This window comes from Patella vulgata, chromosome 5 (genome assembly GCF_932274485.2).
Source record: "Patella vulgata chromosome 5, xgPatVulg1.2, whole genome shotgun sequence".
In the NCBI taxonomy this organism is placed as follows: domain Eukaryota; kingdom Metazoa; phylum Mollusca; class Gastropoda; family Patellidae; genus Patella; species Patella vulgata.
The window spans coordinates 18,419,281-18,445,391 of NC_065883.2; the positions used below are offsets into that span (position 1 = coordinate 18,419,281).

A 26,111-nucleotide genomic window follows, 5' to 3' on the forward strand; every position below is an offset into this window, starting at 1 on the left:
GCAGGTGGCCTTAATATTCAGATCTGACCGTGTTACGCCGGGTCAATTGCTAGTAAGATATAAAATTAAACCCGCGATTGCCAGGCAAGATACGCCCACATTTTGCAAGAGATAGACAGAATAAGCAGGGTCATAATCCATGAGGTTACAGTCCGATATGAACGAATATAGACATATATTTTAAGTTTCATCAAAATTGGACAAAAGCTGCGACTTCTAGAGGGTCCATAACCTTGATATTACATACTTTTAGACTATTTGTGTACACGTAGCAGACATTTTGTCAAGCAGTTTCATCAAGATCGGATAAAAACTGTGACTTCTAGAGAGTCCACTATATGCGTGCGAGGAGTAATCATTTTGTCCGGTAGTTTCAGTCGGATTTTTATGAAAGTCGATCTCAACCTTCATTGAGGTGGAACGTTGATACATTTCAACGGTTTTTTAAAATTGAATACAAATTTTGACTTCTAGAGGGTCCACGAGCTAAAAACGTAATTTTTCGAACAATCAGGGGCTATAATCCAGGAAGTAACGTTCCGATATGCGTGATTATCGAAAGGAACCGAGATCCTTGTGTCTTAAACAAAAAATTAAGGTTTCATCAAAATCAGATAACTATCGTGTTCTCTAGAGGGTCCACAACCTTGAAATGCCATACTTTTACACTATTTGCGTCCGAGAAGCGGCCATTTTGTCCGGTAGTTTCGGTCTCATTTCCAAAAAATTAGAACGGGTTTTTTTTGTAAATGGGATAGAAATTGTGACTCTAGAGGGACCACAAGTTAAAAACGCAATATTTCGTAGAATCAAGGGCCATAATCCAGGAAGTTACGGTCCGATATGCGCTTATATCGAAAGGAACCGAGATGTTTCGGTTATAAATAAACATGTCAAGTTTCATCAAAATCGGGCGTCCACAAGCTAAAAACGTGATTTTCGAACAATCAGGGGCAATAATCCATGAAGTTACGGTCCGTTACATGCCAATTAAGAAAGGAACCGGATCTTTGGGAGATACGCCTATATGTCAAGTTTCGTTAAAATGGGCTATACTATATACCGGAAAACACCGAAAAACACCCGGAAAACACCATGTTATACTTAATACCGGAAAAACACTAAATACCGGAAAACACACTAAATACCGGAAAACACACGAAATACCAAAAACATGCTAAATAGGTAACTCGGAGCCTTGTCCCCTGCAAAACACCGGAAAAACCTAACCCTAACCCACCACTGGTCCTCTAGAAAACAGCGGAAAAACCTAACCCTAGCTCTAACCCTAACTCCCCGCAAACAGCGGACCAGGCTCTGTGTTACCTATTTAGGGTGTTTTCCGGTATTTGGTGGTTTCCCGGTATTCAGTATAACATGGTGTTTTCCGGTATATAGTATTGGCGGTTAAAATCAGATAAAAATTATGACCTGTATGATTGACGGGCGGACAGGGGTGAAATTGTGGGCATACAAAAACGATTACTGTAGCGTTAAGATAAAGTTAGCCAATTTCAAATACTTAGTCATAACTAAATTAGTGTCATATCGAACAGATAAAACACACATGAATATAAGTCGATATCATTTATCTTGGCCGTTTTTAAAAAGTTTAAATTATGACAAATTTTAGGCCTGGTTTTCGACCCATAGTGCGGCCACATTTTTAATGGTTTAAAATGAAGCCTGTTCACGTGATTTAAAATTAATAATATTTTATTATTCATTTATACAGCCTAACAAAATCCTATCAATAGATTGTTTGCGAAATAATCGCTAGATCAGTAGTCACGTGAAACTGAAACATTTTCAATATAATTATTTATGAATTTTAGCAATATTCAGACGACCGTAAATCAGCCTGGACTATTAAAGGCTCAATACCACTCTTGTTGTAACTGAATAATATGCCCCAATCTTTATTCTGGTCAACAAATTGTACTTTTACAATATTCCAATTAATGGTTGATACAAATTTCATCTTAACACACCTAATTTAAAAAATTGGAAAAATTCAACTTAATGATTTGAAAAGCCTGACGTAAAGCTTTTCAAATGTGACTTGGATTTAAAAATATTTTTGAACCCTCTGGACAAGTAAAATAGGATTTAATGGATAATTTACACAACAGGTAAGACACTAACACATCTAGTACTTAGAATAAGGTTATTTTTTTACTTTCTGGAGCTGTCAAGTCAGCAAGAGTGTTATTGTCCCTTCAAGATAGAAACTATTTGAACACGGTCGCTTTTTAAATCTTTCAAAAAATAACATCCAGCCGAGGCTAAGAAGTTGCATTCCAAAAAAAAAAAACCAGGTATGTTTGTTGAAAGGAATTGTTCTTTCAAAAATAACATTAAAGCGAGACTATCTATTATTCCTAATGTTTATTACGTTCATATTCATATGAGAGATAACCAAATTCATGAGTAACGAACTCGGTTAATAATACTTGAGCCTGTGATTTAGAACGAGTTAATTTACATTCCATGATGTAGGGCCTACAATAGTCAACATCTTGTGTTAACAAAGCAAAGTAGTCTAACCAGCGGTGGCGTTTCGAAACTAGCCATACCCAGGTACAAGGAAGCAATCCCCCCAGCCCTTTGTGACGGAGTAAAGTTGCCATTATATCGTTTATTGCTTTCCTTATCCTGAAATAATCCAAATCACATAATTCCATCGAGAATGTTTTAATATTGTCTCCCGCTCTTTGTCCCGTCAAAGTTGGCCTACACGGATTTTTCTACAAACGTAAACAAAGTTGTTCAGGGCATACACCATTGTCTGCGATATTCATTGTGGAAGCAGACGTTAAAGACCAACCAGCAGCGGCAACCAAAGAAAGAACAACCAATATGGTTGACGACAATATACATGGATATGTACTGAGCGCCATGGAAAACGCATCACTTAGTTTTTCGTATAACAAAATGATCCTGTAAACATCTTATTTATTTTGCTTCTTATTGTGAACAATATTCAAATGGGAACACATCAATAACAACACATTTGTACACTTATGGATGTTTAATCTGTAATCAAGGGTACAAAGTCAGAGGGGTCAAAACCAAAAGTACGACACAGATGTCAGTAGCGAGTGTGTCCTCCACGGGCTCTTACGCACGCTGTGCAGCGACGTCGCATGGAATTTACCAATGTTTAAAAGAAGGCCTGGGGCAAATTGTTCCATTCTTGGACAAGAGCAGCTTCTAAAGCAGCAATGGTGTGCATCTGTGGTCTCCGATACAGACGGCGTCCAATCTCATCCCAGACATGTTCTATCGGTGCCATGTCCGGAGACATGGCTGGCCAGTCCAAGACACTGATGTTTTTAGCAGCCAGGTAGTCCATATTAAAACGGGCGGTATGCGGACGTGCATTATCCTGTTGGAAGTGCTGAAGTTGTGGGTGCGCTCGAAACATCGGAACAACAATTGGTTGCAAGACATCATCACGGTAGGCTACAGCATTAACGCGACCCCTGCAAATGTGTAGGGCGGTCCGGTGATGAAATGTGAAGCCTCCCGACACCATTACACTTCCCCCACCCCATCGATTCGTTTCGAAGACGCAGCAGTCTGCAAGACGTTCCCCAAGACGTCTCCACACACGTTGACGGCCATCAGCGTGATAAAGATGAAAGCGACTCTCATCACTGAAGAGCACACTTTGCCAGTCTACTCTTCTCCATGTCTGGTGTCCTTGAGCCCATATCAAACGCCGCAGACGGTGATGATCCCTGAGGATAGCTCCAACATAAGGTCGTCGTGCACGGAGTCCTACTTCTCTTAGACGACGTCTTACGGTGTTGGCACTTACTGGTCCTTGTCTTCCGACGACTGCTGCACCTGTTCGAGTCGCTGGGCGGAATCAGTCACGCAGATGAGTGACCCGGATGTAGCGGTCTTAAGCCTGGGTTGTAACGCGTTGTGGACCAGGACGTTGACGGTCACGTGTTGATCCAGTAACTCCAACACGTTCCACCAACCTTACAATAGTGGACTGATGACAATTGAAGTGTCTTGCAATAGCAGGTGTAGACATGCCAGCCCTGGACATTTCCATGGCTTCATTCCGTTGATTTTCAGTAAGTCTCGGCATCTCTAGCTCGATTCCTTCACACGTCCAACAACAAATTACGGCAGATTGACGTTTCACAGTTCATGTACTGCACATTAAGTTGAAAACATGCTTTTAAAGGGCTCTCACACAATGCTGCACGTGAATATTGGGTTTTTCATGTGCATCTCGTGCAATTTTTTTTTGTGCACACGGGCCGATATTTTTTTGCGTTTGGGAGCGTTGTGTGAAACAATAGTTCATAGTATTGCATAAAATTATACATACAAAACCACCTAGTAATAAAATATTTGAGAAAAAAAAGTGATGCGTTTTTCATGGCGCTCAGTATATTTAATGCGGGAAAATAAAAAGTAAGCAACTAATTCAAATACATTGAAATATTTATTCCAATGAACAAATTTAATATTAGCAATATATTATCAAAATTTAATGAATAAATAAATTCAAACAACAACAACAACAACAATCTAGACTAAAACATCAATCAACAAATACAATTTACTTATGAGTTATATAGGTAACTTGTCACAACAAGTTTAATATTCACGTGGTTTCGTTTGGGAAGGAATACTAAAACTAAGCTCAATGCTGCTTTATGTTTGTCTCTTCACAACCAATTTTGACAATAATAGTACAAGTTATTCGATAAATCGATTATATAGGCATGCTCAAATATTAAGAACGATATCGTAAGCCTGCATCAGTGTTTGGTAAAGCGGGTCGCATGGTACATGTTACTGTGCACGCACACCAAATCAACAACTAATGCTATCAGATTTTTAATATTGATTGAGGTCCTATTCCCACTAGGCATCAATCGGAATGACATGTCCCAGCTGTGTTTTATAATAAACGTACATGTAGTTGTCTTGGTCCTCTGGAATTTAATTCAGTCCTTCCAAAGAATTCCTGTGTTCGGAAACATTTTATTTGTTTATCCAGCTGGGCTTTTCTGCTTTTATCATGAAAAAACATAAGTGCTCGTTGAAATACAAAATGATACCTCTTTCAGTAGATTGATTCAAGACTAGGTCACACTTTCCATAAGGTGTGAATGGGGCTTAATATTGGAACACAAGACTTACATGGTGATCAAATACAATGTGTGCTTCTTTTTGATCCAGCTAGACTGAAACAAAAATTCATATGACTGATGCCAGCGGGAATCGAACTTTACACCTAACTTTGAGTTTCATTTTAATTAACAATGTATTCAAAATCAGAGAAAGGGCCGGAAATTGTTATAATTCAAAGTATACATGTTCTGATAGATAAAAACTAGAAAAAGAATTAGGTCAAAAAGGACGAGGGACATTTTTCATTTAATGAAACCTGCAGTTTCATTGTTACAAATACTGATCATTATAAAATAAATATGTCACTTTTATATAAATAAATCAATTTACAACACATCATGTTTACATAAAAATAATCCAGTACATCATACGCTTTAATATTAAGATAGAGAACGTGCTTTAAAAAAAATATAGGTACTTGTTAGCTATGTGATATAAAACACGAAAGCTTTTTCAGAATAACATTTTCCACTAAAGTCTTTGTCTTTAAACAATGCCGTCAAATTATCCAACTATACGATACATCTATCGAGTCGGCTATGCCAATTTAGAATCATGATTAGTGAAACATGGTGCAAATTAATACAGGACAACAATAACAACTGTATAATTATGAATAAGCCATAGTAGAGATTCTAAATTTCTAGCTAAAAATATTATATGTGCAAGTATAACTATGATAATATATATATGTACATTGGTAGTATGAGTATATATATATTTATTTAGTAGAAATGGCTAAATATTAAATACTATTCCCTACTCTTCAAATTTAGGCATTTTATGTATTAAGATCTTAAATACATACATCTTCCCCTCTAATCGGTCTTACCAAACATTTCAACACATGTAAGATTTAGACTTTTTGCAAGAGACCGACTGATTGAAGCTCAAAGTCGAAAAAATAAATAAAATAAATAAACGAATTAAGTTACCTTTAAAATCTGATGATTTTAGAAAATATCCTGGTCACGGCACCAAGTTAAATACAAAGAACGGTTTGTTAGATTTGTCCATATTTGAAAAAAAATAATATATATATATATAATAAATTACATGTTAGGGGGAAATTCTTGCAAGTGCCTACAAGTACAATCCCATTGTATTGTCATTTATATTGCACATTTTAAATCAATTTTGACACAATCTGAGTGGTATATTTAAAAAAATAATTCTTTAATAATAAAATGTCGTTTAAGTTAATAATATGTAACTACAACTATTAAATACATGTTACTTTATCTATCATAATAATATCTTTTTGAATTTAGAAAAGCGGACTGGCAATAAGAAAACATTTTAGGTTTCAAATATACAGTTTCGGTCTCAAATATACAGTTTCGGTCTCAAATATACAGTTTCTACTTCATAAATAGAAACAGAAAATGATATTAAATAGAGTTCTTTTAGAAAATATACAGTTTCTACTTCATGAATAGAAACAGAAAATGATATTAAATAGAGTTCATTTAGAAAATAGACATCATTTTTTACCCAAATCCTGTTAAACATTTTGTTTTGCAATGTAATGGTTAACATAAAAAAAAATCTCTTGCGTTTTTTATGATTAACAAATTAATAAGGAGGGTATTCTCCTGTTATCAGCAATGATTTATTCTTATTATTTTTTTCACATAAGTACAAGAGGTCCCTGTGTTAAAAAATAAAACTGCTTTCGACAATTAATAAATAAAAGCTACTTTTGTACATGCAACTTAAATATGCATTTCTTTGGTTATTATCTTCTTTTCTTTCACGCTTCCTTTACTTTTTGAAAGAGTGGGTGTCTCTGGGGGAGAGTTGGAGGTACTCATACGATGCGTTGATGACCTACGAGCTTTCATGGAGAACCGTTTAGCAGTTCGTAAAATTGATGAATCCGATTTTTCACGCTCGATCTTCTCCGGGCCAGAATCACCGCCTGAAATGAAATAGGAGAAGGGACATTTTAATATGAAATATACATGCAAATCATTTTTGAAATATGGAAAAGGCAATAAAAATATGTATGCTAGAAGATGCTGTATGCACATGAGTAAAGATATGTTTTAAATCTAAAGGGCGTTGTGGAAATCATATATATATATATAACCTATTAATGTCTTAGGCATTAAAATATATTTAATACATGCTCTATCAGAAATCAACACGTTTATAATTCAACACTTGGTTTCAGGTGTCAATGTTATACATGTGTGAATGCCAATTTGCAGGAAAAGTGAAATATTGTATTTTTAAGACAAATACAACAATATACATATATTTATATATGTCAATTCGTCAAATTAATGAGGTTGCAAACCAATTTTCAATCTAGAACATCCACATGCTATGTAAAAGATGGTGTACAATGCAGACAATCCTGGACTCCTGGCTTAATAGAAGTTCTTAAATAAGTATACAATGATAAATGCATCGAGATTACGTCACCAGCCCCGTTACACCCATTATCAGCAGTCGCCTTTGCTAGTTATAATACGCAGTTAAAAAATCTACACAGCCCAATTGTAAATAGAGAGATGACCCTGGAATAATCGTCCAAAATTATGCGAATTCCAATTGAATTCATGCTTTATGAAAAGTAACAGAGTTTTCAACAATTCCACAAAGACGAAACTGCACGGATTCTAAATATCGACAGAGTTTTTGTTTGTGACACTAACAACAACCTCACCAAGTTGTAAAAAAAAACCCCAACCGAATCCCTGTGAAATTCGATAAGGTTCTTCCAACAGCTATTTGAAAATAAGGAACCCTGTCCTGTATCATATTTACAATTTGATAGGCATCTTCCTCGTAACCCAAAGAACAATCCCTGTGAATGAACAATCCACGTGAATGAACAATCCACGTGAATGAAAAAAGAAAGATCCGCAGAGAAGTCTGACCAGTGGAATGTCCATGTGGAATTATGAAGAGATGACGGAATCATGCGTTAACAATATACGATACATACTATTAAAAATAAATAAGAAAACAAAAGACCCCTGTGCAAAACAAATAACTAAGAAAAAAATGAAATCCAGTTAAAATTTGATATATGCAGAGAATTAGAACAATGAATTTTTCGGTTATTTAAGCAGAGAATCATATTAATTTTTTTGAGTTTCTCCAAGTTTAAGGCATCGCTTACGGGGAACAATGCGTACCAGCCGCTTGTTAAGACTGACGACCAATAGGCCATAAAGTCTGGTAAGAGTATGTTGATTGTCCAATAAAGCAATAGCCAGTGTATAATGCCTGTCCATTCTCTTGCAGGTTAAGTAATTTTTTCTTCAATGTTAGTTCACCCACCACTCTGATTTTCAATATGTAATACATTTCCCTACACATAATACGCTATAACAGGTCATAATATAAAGAAACAATACATATTTTCTACAAAGTCTAAGTCGAAAAGTATATCAACATAAAACAAATTCAATCTTTTTCTGTTTGAAAGGGGTGGGGTGGGGGATTGAGACGCAATTTACTCTCACACAACGTCTAACATTCATTATGACTTGGTTTTCTGGCTTTTACTAGTAGCACATTAGAGAGTAAAATTTTCCCCATAGTATATTAAATGGATGAAAGAAGTTATGCAATATTACAAAATACAAAGTGTGTGCCAATCCTATTGAAGGACATAAAAACTAAACGTGAAAACAATGAAAAACATGTTAACATAATACATAACATAATCTCAAACTTTAAAAAAATGCAAAAGAATATCACAGCATGCATGATTAAGCAACTAAAAAAATAAACAAACAGGAGATAAACATTCAAATAAATTTTAATTAATTCATGCAAAACAAAATAATCAAATAATGTGACCTGAACTAAATAAAAGATGAAGTTAGTTTAAAAGATGGGTTTCACAATAACGACTTACCATTTATTTCAATATATCCTTGTTAAGCTAAATTCAAAAATATATATGGTAAAAGTAGAATGATGAAAGATGAATTTTAATAAAAATTTTACCACCACCCAATGAGTTAAACCACCGGCAACATTGATACTGCTGCTGTCGAAGAAAAATATTACCACTGTTCTTATCTATGAATCCATATAAGGTCTGTGGCTTAAAACATTGAAAAACAACTAGTTAACAACTGATAATATCCAATACCATATTAAACCTTATCTTAGTCTCAACAAGAAAAGGAATTTGTTGTTTCGCCTTTATTATAAAAAATGATCAGATTCCAATGGAAGAATTGAATGTATTTCAGTGGAAGACTTGAATTAAAAGGTACTTAATTAAGAATGGTATATTCAAACTGAAATAAGATTCAGTTTTTAATACTGATTTATTGTGGTGGGTATCGGGGGAAACTGAATCAATGAATGGTATAAATAAATAATGAATAAGCTCTCTGTTGTATTTGGTCCTTTTGGTCTGGGTCCATCAAGATAGTTTTTTAAGACTGATGATAAACACTGTGATCAAGATTATTAGCTGGATAAGGTTAGTTCACATTACACTGTTACTAACCATGCAATAAGAGTTATCTAATAAACCCAAATGTGATAGTACTGATGATGATGATGTGAGTTTTTGTGGTGAAATAACAGAACCATAATAGTTAGTAGTCTTGGGTCACCATAACACTTCAAGATTTATCTACAAGGCCATCAAAACTGAAATAAAATATCTATCAAACCACAACACAAATTAGAATTCCCAGAATAGTTACTCAACACTAATCTTTATATAATTATATATGCTTTGAGCAATGGCATGACTTAATTTAAATACGTAATGTATCCACAAGCATGTCAAAAATGGTATTGACTCTGAAAAGTCCATTGTATTCAGTAGCTTTTCTTTTTATTTTCTTAGAAATTTCATGAAAAATGAAGAATCAAACTTGGTTTTTCAATAATAACAGTTAAATGTTTTATCTTATAGTACAGCTGTTCTATGAATTCCAAATTGGTTAGTCGTATATTATTTTGACATATATCAGAACTACTACAGCTATATACAAAGACTTTCAAGACTGGCATTATCACAGCAACTAGCAACCATCACCTTTAAAGGGTGTCAAAATCAGTGCATGTTGAGCTTGTGGTCTGCTGTCGTCGCAATCCTGCAGTCGGCCAAAAAATGGCTCCAGGTGCTGTATGATGATGGTGAACTACAATTAAGTGATAAATAACCAAATCAATTAAGTAATTGTGCTGTTATGTAAAAGGGCAATATCCAGGGAAACATTGCTGTTCTCTATAATTAAAAGAACTGATACATTTAGATAACAGCTGGTGCGATTCCAAAAACTGTCCCGTTTGATTAGCCATATATTAATATTGAGGTTCAACTTTTGTTGTACTTTTATTAATTCCTTTCATTATTATACAAATGTGAAATATGTACAATTAAAGTGAAGAAAAAATTAATTAATAAATTACAATGAATAATAAAAACAATATGATATAACAATTATGTATAATAGTAATAGGATAAAGGATTGAGTAGGATATACATGTGATAATGCGAATACAAATTATGCTGAAAAATAATTCTTCCATCTCATAAAATATTTTAATTCTAAAACAGATATTACCAGTAAATGATAAAAGTACAGAATTTCCCCAATCTTTTATCGAAAAGCTGTCTATTAAAATATAAAAAGTTTATAAATTTTTTTAAAAACAACTTAAATCCTTTATATAGTTGTTATGCATAAGTCAAATTTTGGAAAAAAGGTTAGGTTCTAATGAAAGTAAAATTAACTTCTCTTATTGAAAGCTATGCCTGACTAACTGTTATTGATTATAACACTGTTAAAGAGCTCAGACACTGTTAAAACTTTTATGATTTTAATTACAACAAAAATCTGATATGCACAGCATTTTCTGGACGGATAAAATTAAACTACATATAATACACTATCAACTGAGTATTAAACAATAAAATACAAGAAATATACATGTGTTTAAAGACTGGGTTTCTGGTAAAAGGAATCGACATGATATTTATATTTAATGTAGAGCATCTAAATGATATTTCAACGTTTGACTTTAAAAAAATCTCAAAATTTTATCAAAGAAACCAAAACCAAAGAAAGTAAAACAGTTTACTCGATTTCTACTACTTCATTTATAGTGTCTGGTCATTCAAGTGTCTTTGTCAATGTTAGAGTGTCTGCATTGTTTGTAACTTTTTTTTATATTGTGAGAGACAGAAGAAATACATGTATGCAATGAATAATATAAGTTATAGAACAATGAAAATATTATAATGTTGCTTTATATAGCTATATACACAAACTATTACGACTTTGTATACTTAAAAATATGATATGATTCAATACCAACAGCTTACTGATAAAAGAAAATATGATATAAAATAAAAGAAAATATGATATAAAATGATAAATATTGACATATATAATGTATTCTTACATGTAATATATTACTTTATATCAGCATCATATAATTTATTAACTATTTATCAAGATGGGCTGTCAAGATATAGCTGCCTCTAAACCCTTGAGCCCAAAACTCATAAGATATTCCTGCCTCGAAACCCTCAAGTCCAAAACTCAACTTGTTTTTTCTGCCTCTAAACTACTGTGTCAAAAACACCCTTGAGCCCAAAACTCATATGATGTTCTTGCCTCTAGCTGAACCCTTGGAAAAGTAACGTACATCCTAGATTGATAAATTATCAATTCTCCCTATGTCACAGCAATATAACATTGATAAATACTGAGTATAACAATGTCAGACAATCATTCCTTTATCAATTTACGTGCTAGAATACAAACTAGAAACAGCTATAGTCTCTATGATGATAACTGGATACCCTATACAGATGGGTTTAAACTTCAAAGGGTTAATATTATATTGTGGTACTGATTAATAATCATGATGGTTAGATCTACATTTACTTGCTTGTAGTATGCTACAGTTATATTTAGTATACTGCTGTACTTCAAAGGAAAGATGGGAATATGAATAATGTACATAGATTATTATATCATGAATGTTAATTTGATGAATGTACCACATACTTGTATTAAAAATAAATTGAAATGAAAATTAAAACATAGTGCATATACTTAAATTATATATTTAAATGTATATAAAGATATCTTATAAAAGTGAAATGATTAAAATGAACCGAAAAGTAAAACTGGAATTTAAAATATAAAATCAAACCTACACCAAATTCAATTTAAATGCTTGTAAAAAGACCAGGAATTTTCAAACTTATTGTGTAATTTGATATTGTTTATTTTCTAAATTATTTCACTAAAAAACAAAATATTTCAGTTTAAAAGTAAACTATATTGGTCTTTTTTTTTTTTTACAAAAACTGTGATGTGTGAAACCCTTAATATTGGTTCTATATCTTTTCAAATGGTGTAGATTTCAAATCAACACTAACATAATATAACACCATCTCCAAAGGCTAATTATAAGCAGATTGACAGTCGAAGATAGCATTCTATTGTAACAGATTTAGCATGATGTTTTTCTATCCAGTACTTGTTCATAAAAGTAATGTTTCAAAGATCATCATAATGAAACTGTTATTACAGAATCTCTTTATTCAAGATCTAATAAGAACAAAAGGTAAATTATACAGCATTATATGGGCTTACGGCACTAAAATTACACAAAATTAAATAAATCCAGTCTAGGCATATATTTCCGACATAGTTTCTTAGTGATCTGAAGACTTTTTCATTTGCACATCGTAAATATTACCAGATTCAGTTGAAAAAAAAGATTAAAAAAACTCAAAATAAAAATACATGTACCGGGTAGCTGTATTATTTACCTGGTTTTTAAATCGACCCTGATCCATCTTGAAAAGCAATAGCAATAACAATTACTGACATTTGTTCATCAAAGATATCCACACTTATATTTTTTCAATGAAATTCATCAATCATTTTCTTACTTTAATCTTTTCTTTGAAATTAGATAAATTTGCACTTTAAAACTGCTTTAACAAAAACTTAAGTGGGAATTTAACCAAATCAGACTAAAGATTTTAAAGGAGTTCTTGAGAATGAACATAGCCTTTTCATATCGACACATAAATTCTCATAGGGATGAACAAATGTTGCAATTGGCAGGAAAGCAATTTCAATTAAGCCTCAAACACATGAATATTTTTCTGAAGATCGAGAAAGTCAAATATATTAATGTGTAGAATTTCATTGGTAATTCACAAAAAAATCTCCCTAAAAGTCAGATTTGATGCATTTGTATTTGAGACTTAATAAAAGAGACTGTCAATTGTTAGTAAAGCTATAAAAAGGTTAGATTATCCAGTCCCTTATGCCATAATGCCGACTGAATCTTCCTACCTCGGCCCTGTCGTAATGTAGATGGTGAAGCCACGCCTGATATATCTGATAATATAGTATCTGATAAACTACCACTACTTGTTTCTGAGGGCACTGTTGTATCCACAACTGTAAAATAAAGTTAAAACATTACCATACACACACAAGCATTATTGGGTGTAATCCAACTTCTTTTCCCTAACATTTTATAAGATTTGGAGAAGTGATAAGAAATGTATTTTTTTTTTTATTCTGTTGAAATACCATTATTCACATAATAGTATATTCAAAGTTTTTTTTATTGTTTATCATTTCTTCCTATATACAAAATACCAATTAAACAATTTTATAATAATAATGCAATTTCAAAAACTGACGAATTAATTTCTAAGAACATATTTTGAAAAAATGCGAAATGAATCTGTTCTTAGAAATGATCCCCAAAAATAAGTAAAGTCAAACTTACTTGCTGAATTTGTGGGTAAAACTGGGGCAAAAATATAAGCTGCAAAATCTTCAAATGTTGTATTTTCTGTATTCTGTTGTATGATTGTCTCCAGGCACTTGGCACGCTCCTCGTAACTAAGCAGCCATTAAGAAAATCTTAAACACATATGCAATAACAAATTTGTCTGCGAATCTATTGTAAAAATTGCCTGAAGAAACACACATCTGCTCAATTTGTTTTACATTTCTGACAAAAAAAACCCTAGATTATTCCTGTCCGCAAAAATAAATGTAAAGTGATATCTATTTTGGTGGTTGACCACCCTCCTACCTTGACCCAATGTTCAAATCATATTTTTTTTTTCCTAAACGTAAAATTTGACAATCAAATATATTAAATTGAATAATATAAATACTGGTAAAAACCAATTCCACTGTTGTACCATGTTCCCTACTCATACCGTTCTTCCTTTAACTCTTAAAAATCACCCAATCTGCTTGGTTGGTGGTCATCAAAAATAAAAATTAACTGATGCATTAAATAATTCACCTTCTACATGATCCAATAAAGCCGATATATTACAAATTAAACCCATTTCTAAACTACCCATTTGCTATAAAAGAACACAATTTTTATGGTAAACAATCACTGGTTTTATTCTAATAGCACGACGTTTCGACAAGTATCCTCTTATCGTTATCAAGCACAATGACATTTAGTAAACTTGGGTTTAATGTTATGTGTTGGTGAATAAAGGATACAAAGAATGAAAGAAAGGCATAAGTGATCGCTTAATACGACTAGCATTAATGGCTGTAGCTCGAACCAGACCAGGTAAAACTTTACTGTCTACTATTGCACCATCAAATAGAGGTCCAAAATATGGCACCTGAAGAAAAAAAAACAAATAGAATTTTCAAAACATTGAACAGTTTAATTAAGTTGCTAATCAACATCAAATGTACATTTTGGACAAAGGCATGTGATATCATCCAAGAAAACTAAAACAAAATTGTGAATCGAATATAAACTTCTATTTGAAACAAGTTATTTTTTTAAAAATACATGTTAATTAGAAAATATCTCTTATTAAACATTTTTTTTAAAGAACTAATAAATTACCGACGAGTTTCATCTTTTACAAGAGCATAGATTGTGTCGTTAAATAAGAGTCTCCAGAATTGAGTATATTTGACCTATAATTTCTGTTATGTATATTCCAATTATTTGAGCTATCTTCCACAAGAATACTAACCTCTGATTTTCTGTTGATCTGTATTCTGTATAAACCACAACTTAAAGGATATATAATGATTATAACATCACCAAACTCTGTAGGTATTATTCCACGTCGATAGTCTCTAGTGTGTTCAGACCATACTATATGTACTTCATCATTACCAAGATGTCGCATCTACAAATCAAATTTCATATAACTAAACTTTTGTTTTTCTCATTAGCTATCAATTTAAAGGAAATAAACCTCTTTTTTTATAATCTTTTAGTGGCAATTAGTAAACTGGATTGAGTAAACACATACTTATGGAAAACACCTTGATAAACTTGAGAGTTCCATACTTCACCTAAACATATCAGTAGTTGTTTTCCAGAAGTATGTTTTATAGTCTTTTACTCTTTGATATTTCAATTATTGATGGGGAAAGCTTTATATGATGAAAGTTTTGTGTTTGCTAATTATAGTTTAAATTTTGATAAAATTAAGTCAAACACAAAATCGATTATATCTCAACACTGCTTCAAGCTGATTAAAACACAGACCCTCTTTCGTTTCATTTTTTGTTGTTCAAATTTCGTTTTACTTGTCTTTACTACACTAGGATCTGGAAGAGTTGTTATATAACAAATGTTCTGCTTGATGTGAGGGATTAGCAAATGAAACGGTCTGTGAGTAACCTGCTATAAATATCAATGCTGATTGGTTAATCAAATGCCTGACGTCACAGGTCAAAAGTTGCCCGTATGACCCCTGACGCGACCTCTCACTACAACTGGTCAGATCTTCATACAGTGCAGGCGATCGAAGATATAAAAAAAATGGAACGAAATATAGATCTGTATTTTAATCAAATAGAAAAGAACACTGCTAATTTATGGACATAAAATTTTCAATGAAGACTAAATTGTCACCCCACTACAAATACCTTTGAGGCGCTACAAGTATAGCAGTAGTTTTGGGAAATTTTGAGCAATCCAAGTTCTAATTACCTTGACATGTTTTGATTCATCTGTACCAACAGGTATTCTAGTCGACACATGAAATATTACTTCACAGGTTGATGTTGCGTAGTATGGAGCTGTATCACCTGTTGTTTTATTTTTCTGTAAACCACCTATAAATCCCTGATGTAACTCCAGATCCACCTGGTATATAACAACAAATAACATGTTTAAGATACTCATAGCAAAGTCTACCCTGATGAAGATTTGGTTTTTAACCCCACAAGAGATTTAGTGACAGTTGACTAATGAACAAAAACTCAGAAGGGTATCAAATCAAACCCAGTACATCACAAAATATTAAATGGCAATTAATATCTTTTCTATTCTGCTATTGGAGTGAAGAAAATTAAACAGGGGGAGGGGGGGGCAAGGGGGGGCATTTGCCCCCCCCATTAATCTGGTCTGCCCTCTGTTTGCCCCCCCAATAATTTTAGAAAATAAAAAAAAGTATTTGTGATACGTTTCGGTAATCAATACCTTCTACGGTGAATAAATCCCACATCCCCACTCAGTCATAAACTTGCATGGTGTAGAGCATTTCCGACAGTCTATTTTTCAAAATTTTCTTGGCGAGGTCCCCAATGGACTCGCTACTTGGGCGCTCACAAGGGAAATTCGTTGAGGTTCGCAAGTCTGTTCGTTTGACATTTTGTTCTCTAGTCGGATATAAACTAGTGATCAGGCGACGAACGGTATCTGGGCAGATCTATTTATCTCGACGATCGGTGCCCGACAGAATACTGTAAGACAGCATTTCCGGCAGTCTATTTTTCAAAATTTTTGGGGGGAGGACTCCCTACTTTGACGCCCGTGAGTGGGCTTCGTCGTGATTCGCAAGTCCGTTCGTTTGACACTTTACCTTATCGATCAGTGCCTGAAATACTGCCAGGCTGCATTTCCGGCAACCTGTTTTTCAAAATTTTCTGGGGGAGGCCCCCTACCCCTTGTTGAAGCTCGTGCCTTTGCCCCCTTAACCTTGGACTTTGCCCCAGCTTTGCCCCTCCAATCACCGACGGCTGGCGCCGCCACTGATTAGTTACAGATACTAACCTCCCAACCTAGACCAGCTACAAAGCTCTCAAAGTCCCGACTACCAGAGGTATTCGATAAAATAGAATTCTTATCTTCTTGACCAGTAGCAACATAAATGACAGCTATCTTGTGAGTTTCCCGACTAAATAACAAAATACAATTAATAGAGAAAATTAAAAATCAACTGTAAACAATTCTTGTATTGCATTTACAATAGTACAGATGGGTTGTCATGCAAATAATTAAGTTCTCAATAGATGGTGTATAGGTTTAACTGTGTAAAAAGTGTGGCCTAAATATTTCTTCTATAAATATCGAGCTCGTGTTTGATTCCCGAAAAAAAATAGTATCCTCTGTTTCCCAACTAACAATGACATATATCTACATCAGTTATCATGACATTCGAGGCATTTTAACAGGTAATGGTTTTTATTCAGTCACCATTGGTAATTGTATCTGTATTGGCCGATATCTATGCTATCAACTTCTGATATTGGTAAAACCGATAGTAGCCCTATTGGCACATCACTAGTCCTAAAGAAGTGTATAGATTATTCATAGAATATTTCATTGGGTCTATTGTACATGGACATGAAAATAAAATAAAGATTTATCTTACATACCATTTTTGGTTGTCCAAATTTTTAAGTTCTCTCAACAATTTATCAGTCTTCTTCAGTAAATCAAACTGACATCTTTAATAGAAACATATATTTTAAACATAAGCACATTTCTTAACTAGAAACATATATATTAAACATTGAACACATTTAATTAAATTAATTACTAAAAGAGTGAATATTTTCAAGCTTATTTGAAAATAAAGCATATGTATATTTGAAAATAAAGCATATGTATATTTGAAAATAAAGCATATGTATATTTGAAAATAAAGCATATGTATATTTGAAAATAAAGCATATGTATATTTGAAAAGAAAAAGGCTATGTATATTTGAAAAGAAAAAGGCTATGTACATATCAAAATTAAGGCATATTTTTCAAAATAAAGCTTCAACATAAAGCATATTTTTCAAAATAAAGCATATTTTTCAAAATAAAGCATATTTTTCAAAATAAAGCATATTTTTCAAAATAAAGCATATTTTTCAAAATAAAGCATATTTTTCAAAATAGTTTTTTTTTCTTCAAAATATAGACATTTATAGGAGCTTAAATTTACCTTTTTTCCCATGACATCAGTCCCATTTGATCTAATAACATACGACACATCTGAAATGGTGATATAGGATCCTCCATCTCATCAGGTAGTTCTGGTTTGGCCAACATACTGTAACAATTTAATATAAGTAATATTTATAAAATTCATCACTTTAAAATTATTAGATCAAATGGATGGATCGTTATCAAAGTATTAGTGCAAATCAATCAAACAAGAATTATAAGTCTCTAACAAAACTTGAGATGCCAACATGTCCCATCTTATTTTTTGCATGTTTCATTTATTGAGTTAATTCATACATTTACAAACAATTCATTCAATGCATGGTTAATTAGATATAATGACACTAAAAATGGTAAATACAAAAATCCTGTCATTTAACACCACACATTACAGATAAAATATGAACTGTGTAACCCTAAATGAAGATTATAGGTACCACTGACTTTTTGGCAAAATCACGTCTATCATATTCAGAGGATGTTGAATGTTGACAAATTTTTGAATGCATCATATCTTTATAAATACTTAATGAAATAAAACTATTTTTTGGACTAATATTCCTTTAAGATATTCAACTTTCACAATATCACAGTCTGCAAGGGATTAGAAATCCTCAATTGACTTTAAGTTAAATGTTTTTTCAATGGTGGCTCGAGATTGGTCTACTTAATTCAGAAAATTCAAATAATAGAACAAGGTTTTTTTTTCACAAACATTTTAAAATATTTTAAGTATTTGTGAATATGCCCCAGGTTCACAAAAGCTGCCAGATGTATAAATAAAAGAAAAAAAATGAAAATTTATCTTAAATCTTTAAATTAACAATCAAAGCTTGTACAAACAGATTGGCAGACAACGAAATATATGCCCTCAGTAATAGCTAAGTCATCCTAACAGTCAATAAAGGTTGCCGAATACTGAATGTTTTGGTAAATGGCGTATTTACAAGATTCTTTAGTATAAATAAAGGACAATAACTCTTTAACTAATAATAAGAAAAGGTTGTAATTGTTATTCAAAGTAATAATCAAAACAAAGATAAAAAGTAGATCGTATCATGATTTTTGCTAGAGTGTTCACAAGTTTCTAATAATTGAGCAAGGATAACTATAGAAATAATTAACAGAAATTGCCCGTTCACATGATTCTACAATGGTAAGGGCAATAACTTCAGAAGTTATTTGAATATTCTTTTACGTCTCACTAATGTAATCATATATATATTGTGAAAGGATAGGATGATAAAAGTACATGTAGCTGTTGATGAGTGCTCACAATGACTGAAAAAAGGGATGGACATGAGCAATATGTCACATTTGACAAAAATAGTTTTTACTTTCACAATGAATCTGCCGAGTTTACAAAACTTAAATTAAAATACAGCTAGATAATACAAGTAGAAAAGAAAAGATATGATGTATAAAATTTTGATGAATATTTAATGCAAAATTGACATAAAACAGTCTTCCATGTTGGCAAATTTCAACTCATTTCACAAGGGAGTTGGAAAACATGAAATGACCAAATGAAGGTGATTAAAAAGAAGTTAGGAACTTTCAATATACATTTATCATTTAAACCAAAGAGGCATGTTCTTTTTTTATTAACAAAATTTGTGATCTACACTTTAATTTTACTACAATGGCATGCAGGTGTAAAAAGACCATACACAGTGATGAAATAAAAGATTATCTTGACACCAATATAATATCACTTACAGCTTTATTTCCCTTTGTCTGAGCATTTTAAATAAATCAATTCAATTGGTTTAATAATCATAATAAAGTCTAAGATATAGTATAGAAACCACCGTTTCCATATTGAATTCTCAGAAATCCATCGTCTTTCATCGAACATTTGACTCTAGATGCCGCTGGATAAATTTTATTCTCTTGATATCTGTGCAATAAGTGATGACATGTTTTTGATAAGGTCGGTTTATATTGATATTGATCAATTTTTATATAATTTTAAAGATGCATTATGTGAGATTCAGATAAAATTAGATAATGAAAAATGAATATATTGAAAATTAAGTCAGATTACTTTATTCTCAGCAAAGTTATTAATGTTTGAAGTTTTGATAAGAAATAGTGAATGTAGTCTTGATTGTCAAGTACCATAATAAATGACTTCTGAATTTTCCATTTTAACATTTGATCAAGATATTGCAGACACTGTCTAATCCATTTAATATCTCCATCATCCAGTGTTCAAGAGAGTTGACTACAAGTACAAGCTTGTCTAAATAACAATTTGTATAAAATTTCAAGCCAGAAAAAAACCTGAAATAGGCAGATTTAACTCTTACATAATGCATCTTTAAGGATAAATTTGTCTTATTTTCAAATTGAATCAGCATCAAAGATGTTATAACAAGAATACTGACAATAAAATCTGAGCCTACCTAACATCTGCCTTGTGATGTTTATAATACTCTAATTCTGCTTGTCTCTGATCTAGTACCATGGACGTCATCATTCCTTCAGCCTGATCACACAAGTCTTCTGGTATGGGCGGATTAATGTTCAATGGTTTGCCAAGCCTTAATAAACACTCCGGGCTTGTATGCCCAATATAACATAGTAACTAGAATATAACAATTTACATATTCTTAAACCAAGTTTTGGCAAAATGGGTAATGTTCAGTCAAACTTGCAAACCGAACTAAAACAACAATTATGAGTGTACTATGGACCATGAACTGAGTATGACATCATCACAGCCATCTAAGTCCGTCAGTCGATGCATCATTGTTTAAGAACTAAGCAACCCAAGTTTCATGTCCATCGTACATGAATTGTCAGAGTCTTATGCTTTTTTCGAAGAGAGTGGCCACAAGAACAACAAGACGAGTGGAGCTTGGGTACCAGTTCCTGGAGCAAAAACAACTCAGCATTTGGGTCTAGATTAATTCATTACAACTGAATAGTAATAGTCTTGATTAATAAATATTTCTTATAGATATATATACTATTCAAAAAAAGTAGGGGATATTTGATTTTGGGGGCATAATACTAAAATATGCAAATGACTACGAAAAAAGTCACTATAGAACCTAACAGAAGAAACATTTCCAGTTACATGTGACGCCCAAACGCACCAATAGCTACCGCATGGAATGCAGGTGATGCTTGGGATCATCATGGGGGTCCAACCCAAGATTTGCACGACTCTGACTTTGAATGTTACAGTCATTGTGGCATTGAATTCCAGGGTATAAACATCAGTTTAATTGTTTTAGTGACCAGAAAACAAATTTTGATATGCGTCGGCTTACCCAAAATGAAAGGTTACGTGCCCTTGGCATGCTACAGATCGGCACAACACAGGCGGTTGTGGCGCGGACGATGAATGTTTCTCAGTCTGTCATAAGCAGGCTATGGTCCAGATACCGTGATACACAATCTGTACAGGACAGACCACGCTCAGGTCGACCAAGGGCGACAACTCAAGCCCAGGATCGATTTATCCGTACCTTGGCCTTGAGAAATCGTGTCATCACAGCAAATCAGATCAGCGCTCGTCTTCAAACAGACACTGGTGTGAGAGTGAGTGGCCAGACGATTCGGAATCGACTGCATGGGGGTCACCTTCGCGCCCAACGTCCTCGCGTGATCCCTTGTTTGAGAGATCATCACATTCAGGCAAGACGTCGTTGGTGTAGGGATCGTCAACACTGGGAAAATCGACGCTGGAGCAATGTGATGTTTTCAGATGAGTCAAGGTTCACTGTTGATTTTTTGGACAGACGTAGGAGGGTGTGGCGTCGTCGAAACGAGCGCTTCCAAGACGTTAACGTCATCAGACATGATCGATTTGGGGGTGGTTCTGTTATGGTGTGGGGAGGCATCACTGTTGCTGGAAGAAAGGCTTTACATGCTGTTGCAGGGCGTGTTACAGGCCAGTACTACCGGGACAACATCTTGGCAGTCCATGTTGTGCCGTTCGCACGACGTCATGGCCGCCGTTTCATCTTCCAGGATGACAACGCAAGATGTCACAGGGCCAGGATCGTTACAGGTTACCTCCAACAACAGAACATCACCACATTATGTTGGCGAGCACTGAGCCCCGACCTCTCCCCGATCGAGCATGTCTGGGACATGCTTGGACAGAGGTTACGTCAACGTCAACAACGTCCTGCCAATGTCCAAGAACTTGCTGCTGTGTTGCAACAGGAATGGGACAATCTGGACCAAAATGACCTTAGACGTCTCATTAGGAGTATGCCACGTCGGATCAATGCTTGTTTGGCAAACAGAGGAGGATTTACCCGTTACTGACTTGGTTGTGATGCTGTGGTAACTTTGCTGTTTGACCCCGGGTATCATTTTACCCTTATAATGGTCAGTCTGTGCCTTACTTAGTCTAACGATCATTTGGAATAAATCGATGAATGTGAACTTCATTTCATTTTGTCATTTGTTTCTTCGTCAGTTTCATTAGGTGACTTTAATAACACTTAAAAATCAAATATCCCCTACTTTTTTTGAATAGTATATTACAAATGCTAACATAGTTAAAGTACTTACATCATCTAGATTGTCATCTTCCCCTGTATTCTCAAACATAGGTAAAATATTCGCGCCACGTTTAACCAAAGGTGCAGGTAAAGCTATGTCAGAATCTTCTTGTATAAGTAATGGTTCAAGTTCTGATTCTGTTGTCTTTCCCAACAATAATTGAGCATCTGTTTAAAACAAATAATATATCTTACAATATCCTGTCATGTTAAGTTTGTTCTTAAGGCAAAAATGTAAATGTTCACATTAGATGTTTTTCATATATAATTCCATTACCAGCTCTCTCAATCATACTCAGCCATTGTGACTTTAAACAAATTTTGGAGGTCTAGTTGGAATTTAACTCTTATAACTAAAGAATATTTTTCATCTAGAATACCTCTTTAGAAAATTCAGTTTTTCGATCATTCTTCAGGAAAGTAGCCATAACTAATAAAATGTGAGGTGCCTAAAAGTAAATGTTGGCAGAATTCTCAAGATATATCCCATTTAAATATGCAAATGTTTTCTTCCCATTGTCAATCAGATTACCAACATATACCATCAACAATGGGAGACTGTGTTGCATAATGTGTCACAATGAGGCTAACATTTGCTCGCCAACAGTATAATGAAAACAAGGAGCCGCTGTCACTGGTTTGTCCAAGTTAAGAGTTAAAGAGCGAGAGAATTGGGTTCAACTTTAATTCGAAACAAACTAGGTCATTTCGGAACTAACATGGTTCAATTCTATATCAATAATTCGCTTGCGCATAGTGGTCTTTAACGGTGAGAGGAAATCAGAGGACCCGGAGAAAACCCACAAGGTTGGGCAGGTGACCCGACTCCATGTCACGTACAAGCGGGAAATTTGAAACCATGCCACTTGACTCAAATACAGACATTATGATCAAATGGTTACACATTAAACATTCGGCCACTCCCCCCCCACCCCCCCGTAAAGAGTTAAAACCTTGGAAAAGGGTAAAATGCAAATTATATGCATGTTCACTTACTGTGTAAAGACGAACCCTTTTTACACCAAGGGGGGCTGTACAATACAGAACTTTCCCAACAAAAGTTTCCACCAACATCTCGAACTATTACACGACATACTGTTTTAGCTGTAGTTAATCCTGCTGTTACTCCACCACCTGGTGCTTCCTGAAAATTTATACCTTCTGTTTTACAAGACAATTGATTACCAGATATAGCTAACACATGTAAACGATCTCAAACTTAAACAAAAATTATGGGAGATCAGATAAAGAGCTATAGTTAAAAACTAGATAATGTAAAGGGAATTTGCTGAAAATTTCAGTCAAATTGATCCACGCTGAACCGAGAATTCAGTTATTGAATTTTGGGCCTAGCCTCGATCATTATTACTAAAGTCGGTATGATAAAAAACATAGTCTTAATTATCCATTTCTTGATTTAATCATGAATGAGCGTAGAGCAGTAGATTGGATCCTAATCCAGTAAATATCGCAGGCTAGCGATGGCATTGAAAGTTGATTATGGTCTGGAGAAATAAATTAATGTCTAAGTAATAATTTAGAGAACATTTCACACCTAAAGAAAGACCTGCAATAGGCAGATTTAGCTCTTGCACAATGTATCTTTAAGGGATGAATCATGTATACATTATAAATCTACATACTTCAAATTCAATGTATAATCTCAGACTTGCCTCCATTGTCTTAGTAAATCCCCAGTCAGTAGAAACAGAGTCGTCCATCAGAGAATAATTTTACAATGTTTGGAAATGGTAGGCTACAAAAAGTCCCAATGTAGCAAGCGATTTCTTAAACAGCAAAATCTGTTCTTTGTATTGTATGTACATTGTATGTATTTTGACTATGAAGAGCACCCTGGAGCAGCTTGTTAGCTGGAGCACTCAGCGCTATACAAATTTATTATTATTATTATTATTATTAAGTCTTTCATTAATAAGCCACACCTCAGGTCAATAAATTTACTAAAAGAGGTAAGTCACCAATTTATTGTTTCACACAAAACTTCATATAAATCATATCTACATTACCTTTGCTGGAAGTTCCACAAAAGAGACCAAACAACGACGATTTAAAACAAAAAACTGAAAAGAAAGACAATAGATCTAGTAAGTTAAAGTAATACAGAACGGATACTCTTGTACTAGGCTTATAAAATTAGCTGATTGTTGGCAAATATTAAGTTCATTTCACACTTATTCAAATGAATATTAAAGAATCAGAATTTGTGTAAGCAGAAAAAATGGATTATTCCATTTGGTGGTGCAGTGACATTTCATACCACATGCCCATGAGAATATATCCTATGCGGCTGCCATCCTAATCACAGGAAGGCGAGAGAGAGAGAGAGAGAGACAGACAGACAGAGAGAGAGTTTAACGGTCCACTCAACACAAACAAGGTCATTTCGGGACTAAAACATGGTTCAATTTCCATAATTCGCATGCTCATAGGGGTCTTTAGCAGTGGGGGGAAACCGGAGGACCTGGAGAAACTCAAGAGGTTGGACAGGCAACCCTACTCCTTGTCATGTACAACTGGGGAATCGAAACCAGCCCAGATGACTCAATAACAGACCTTACGATACAGAGCGCACATGCTAACCATTCGGCCATCCAACGCTCCATGAATTAAGGAATCAATGTATTATCATGGAGTTGCAAACTGAACCTCCTAGTATTTACCAGAAGCAAATTTAAAGAACAGGCATACGATCTACAGTTTTAATAACTACCTAAAATCCAAAAATTTTGGGTTTCTTTTACTACACAAGAATATTGAATATAGATAGCCTGTCTGACTAATTCTTGCTTTTAATTCTATCACAGAATTCATGAAATACACTACTACAGTTATTTAATTATATGTTAAAAATAATTTACCTGTACATTTGCAGCAGAAAAGATATCAGGTTTTAAATCTTCATCTAAATAATCTGGTATATCGTGCTGTTCTTGTACTAATGTATTAAGACGTGCTGGACCAGATCCCATAGGAAAATGACATAGATGGTTTACAAGATGTTTCATTAACTGAAATAAATTAAATATTTGGCTACATTTGAAAGATTTCCACTCAAATTGCTTGTCACATCCAGATTTTCCGACGTGGTTTCCCCATGTCAGTGGTGCAGAACGGAGGGCCTGACAAGGACAGCTGTCTAGTCCTTCGGATGAGATGAAAAACCGAGCTCCCGTGTATATATTGGAATGCACGTAAAAGATCC

General features: G+C 33.9%; 2 protein-coding genes across 2 annotated transcripts in view; both read right to left on the bottom strand.

The window, feature by feature from the left end:
- Positions 1–4,455: 4,455 nt before the first annotated feature.
- Positions 4,456–20,095, bottom strand: LOC126822720 (ral GTPase-activating protein subunit alpha-1). The gene is made up of 10 exons (XM_056100789.1): positions 20,082–20,095; positions 18,361–18,468; positions 17,802–17,873; positions 17,197–17,320; positions 16,132–16,287; positions 15,161–15,319; positions 14,667–14,794; positions 13,924–14,039; positions 13,479–13,586; positions 4,456–7,084 (listed from the first exon to the last, which is right to left on the bottom strand). Exons 2-10 carry the CDS (start codon positions 18,465–18,467, stop codon positions 6,879–6,881), a joined length of 1,176 nt encoding a protein of 391 aa, XP_055956764.1. The 5' UTR covers position 18,468; positions 20,082–20,095; the 3' UTR covers positions 4,456–6,878.
- A 3,198-nt stretch (positions 20,096–23,293) lies between these two features.
- LOC126821569 (uncharacterized) overlaps positions 23,294–26,111 on the bottom strand; it is a 36,716-nt gene continuing 33,898 nt past the window's right edge. The window contains exons 12-13 of the mRNA XM_056100942.1: positions 23,957–24,032; positions 23,294–23,337 (exon numbers count right to left, since the gene is read on the bottom strand). Coding sequence (XP_055956917.1) covers positions 23,294–23,337; positions 23,957–24,032 — 120 coding nt within the window. The remainder of the gene's footprint in view (positions 23,338–23,956; positions 24,033–26,111) is intronic.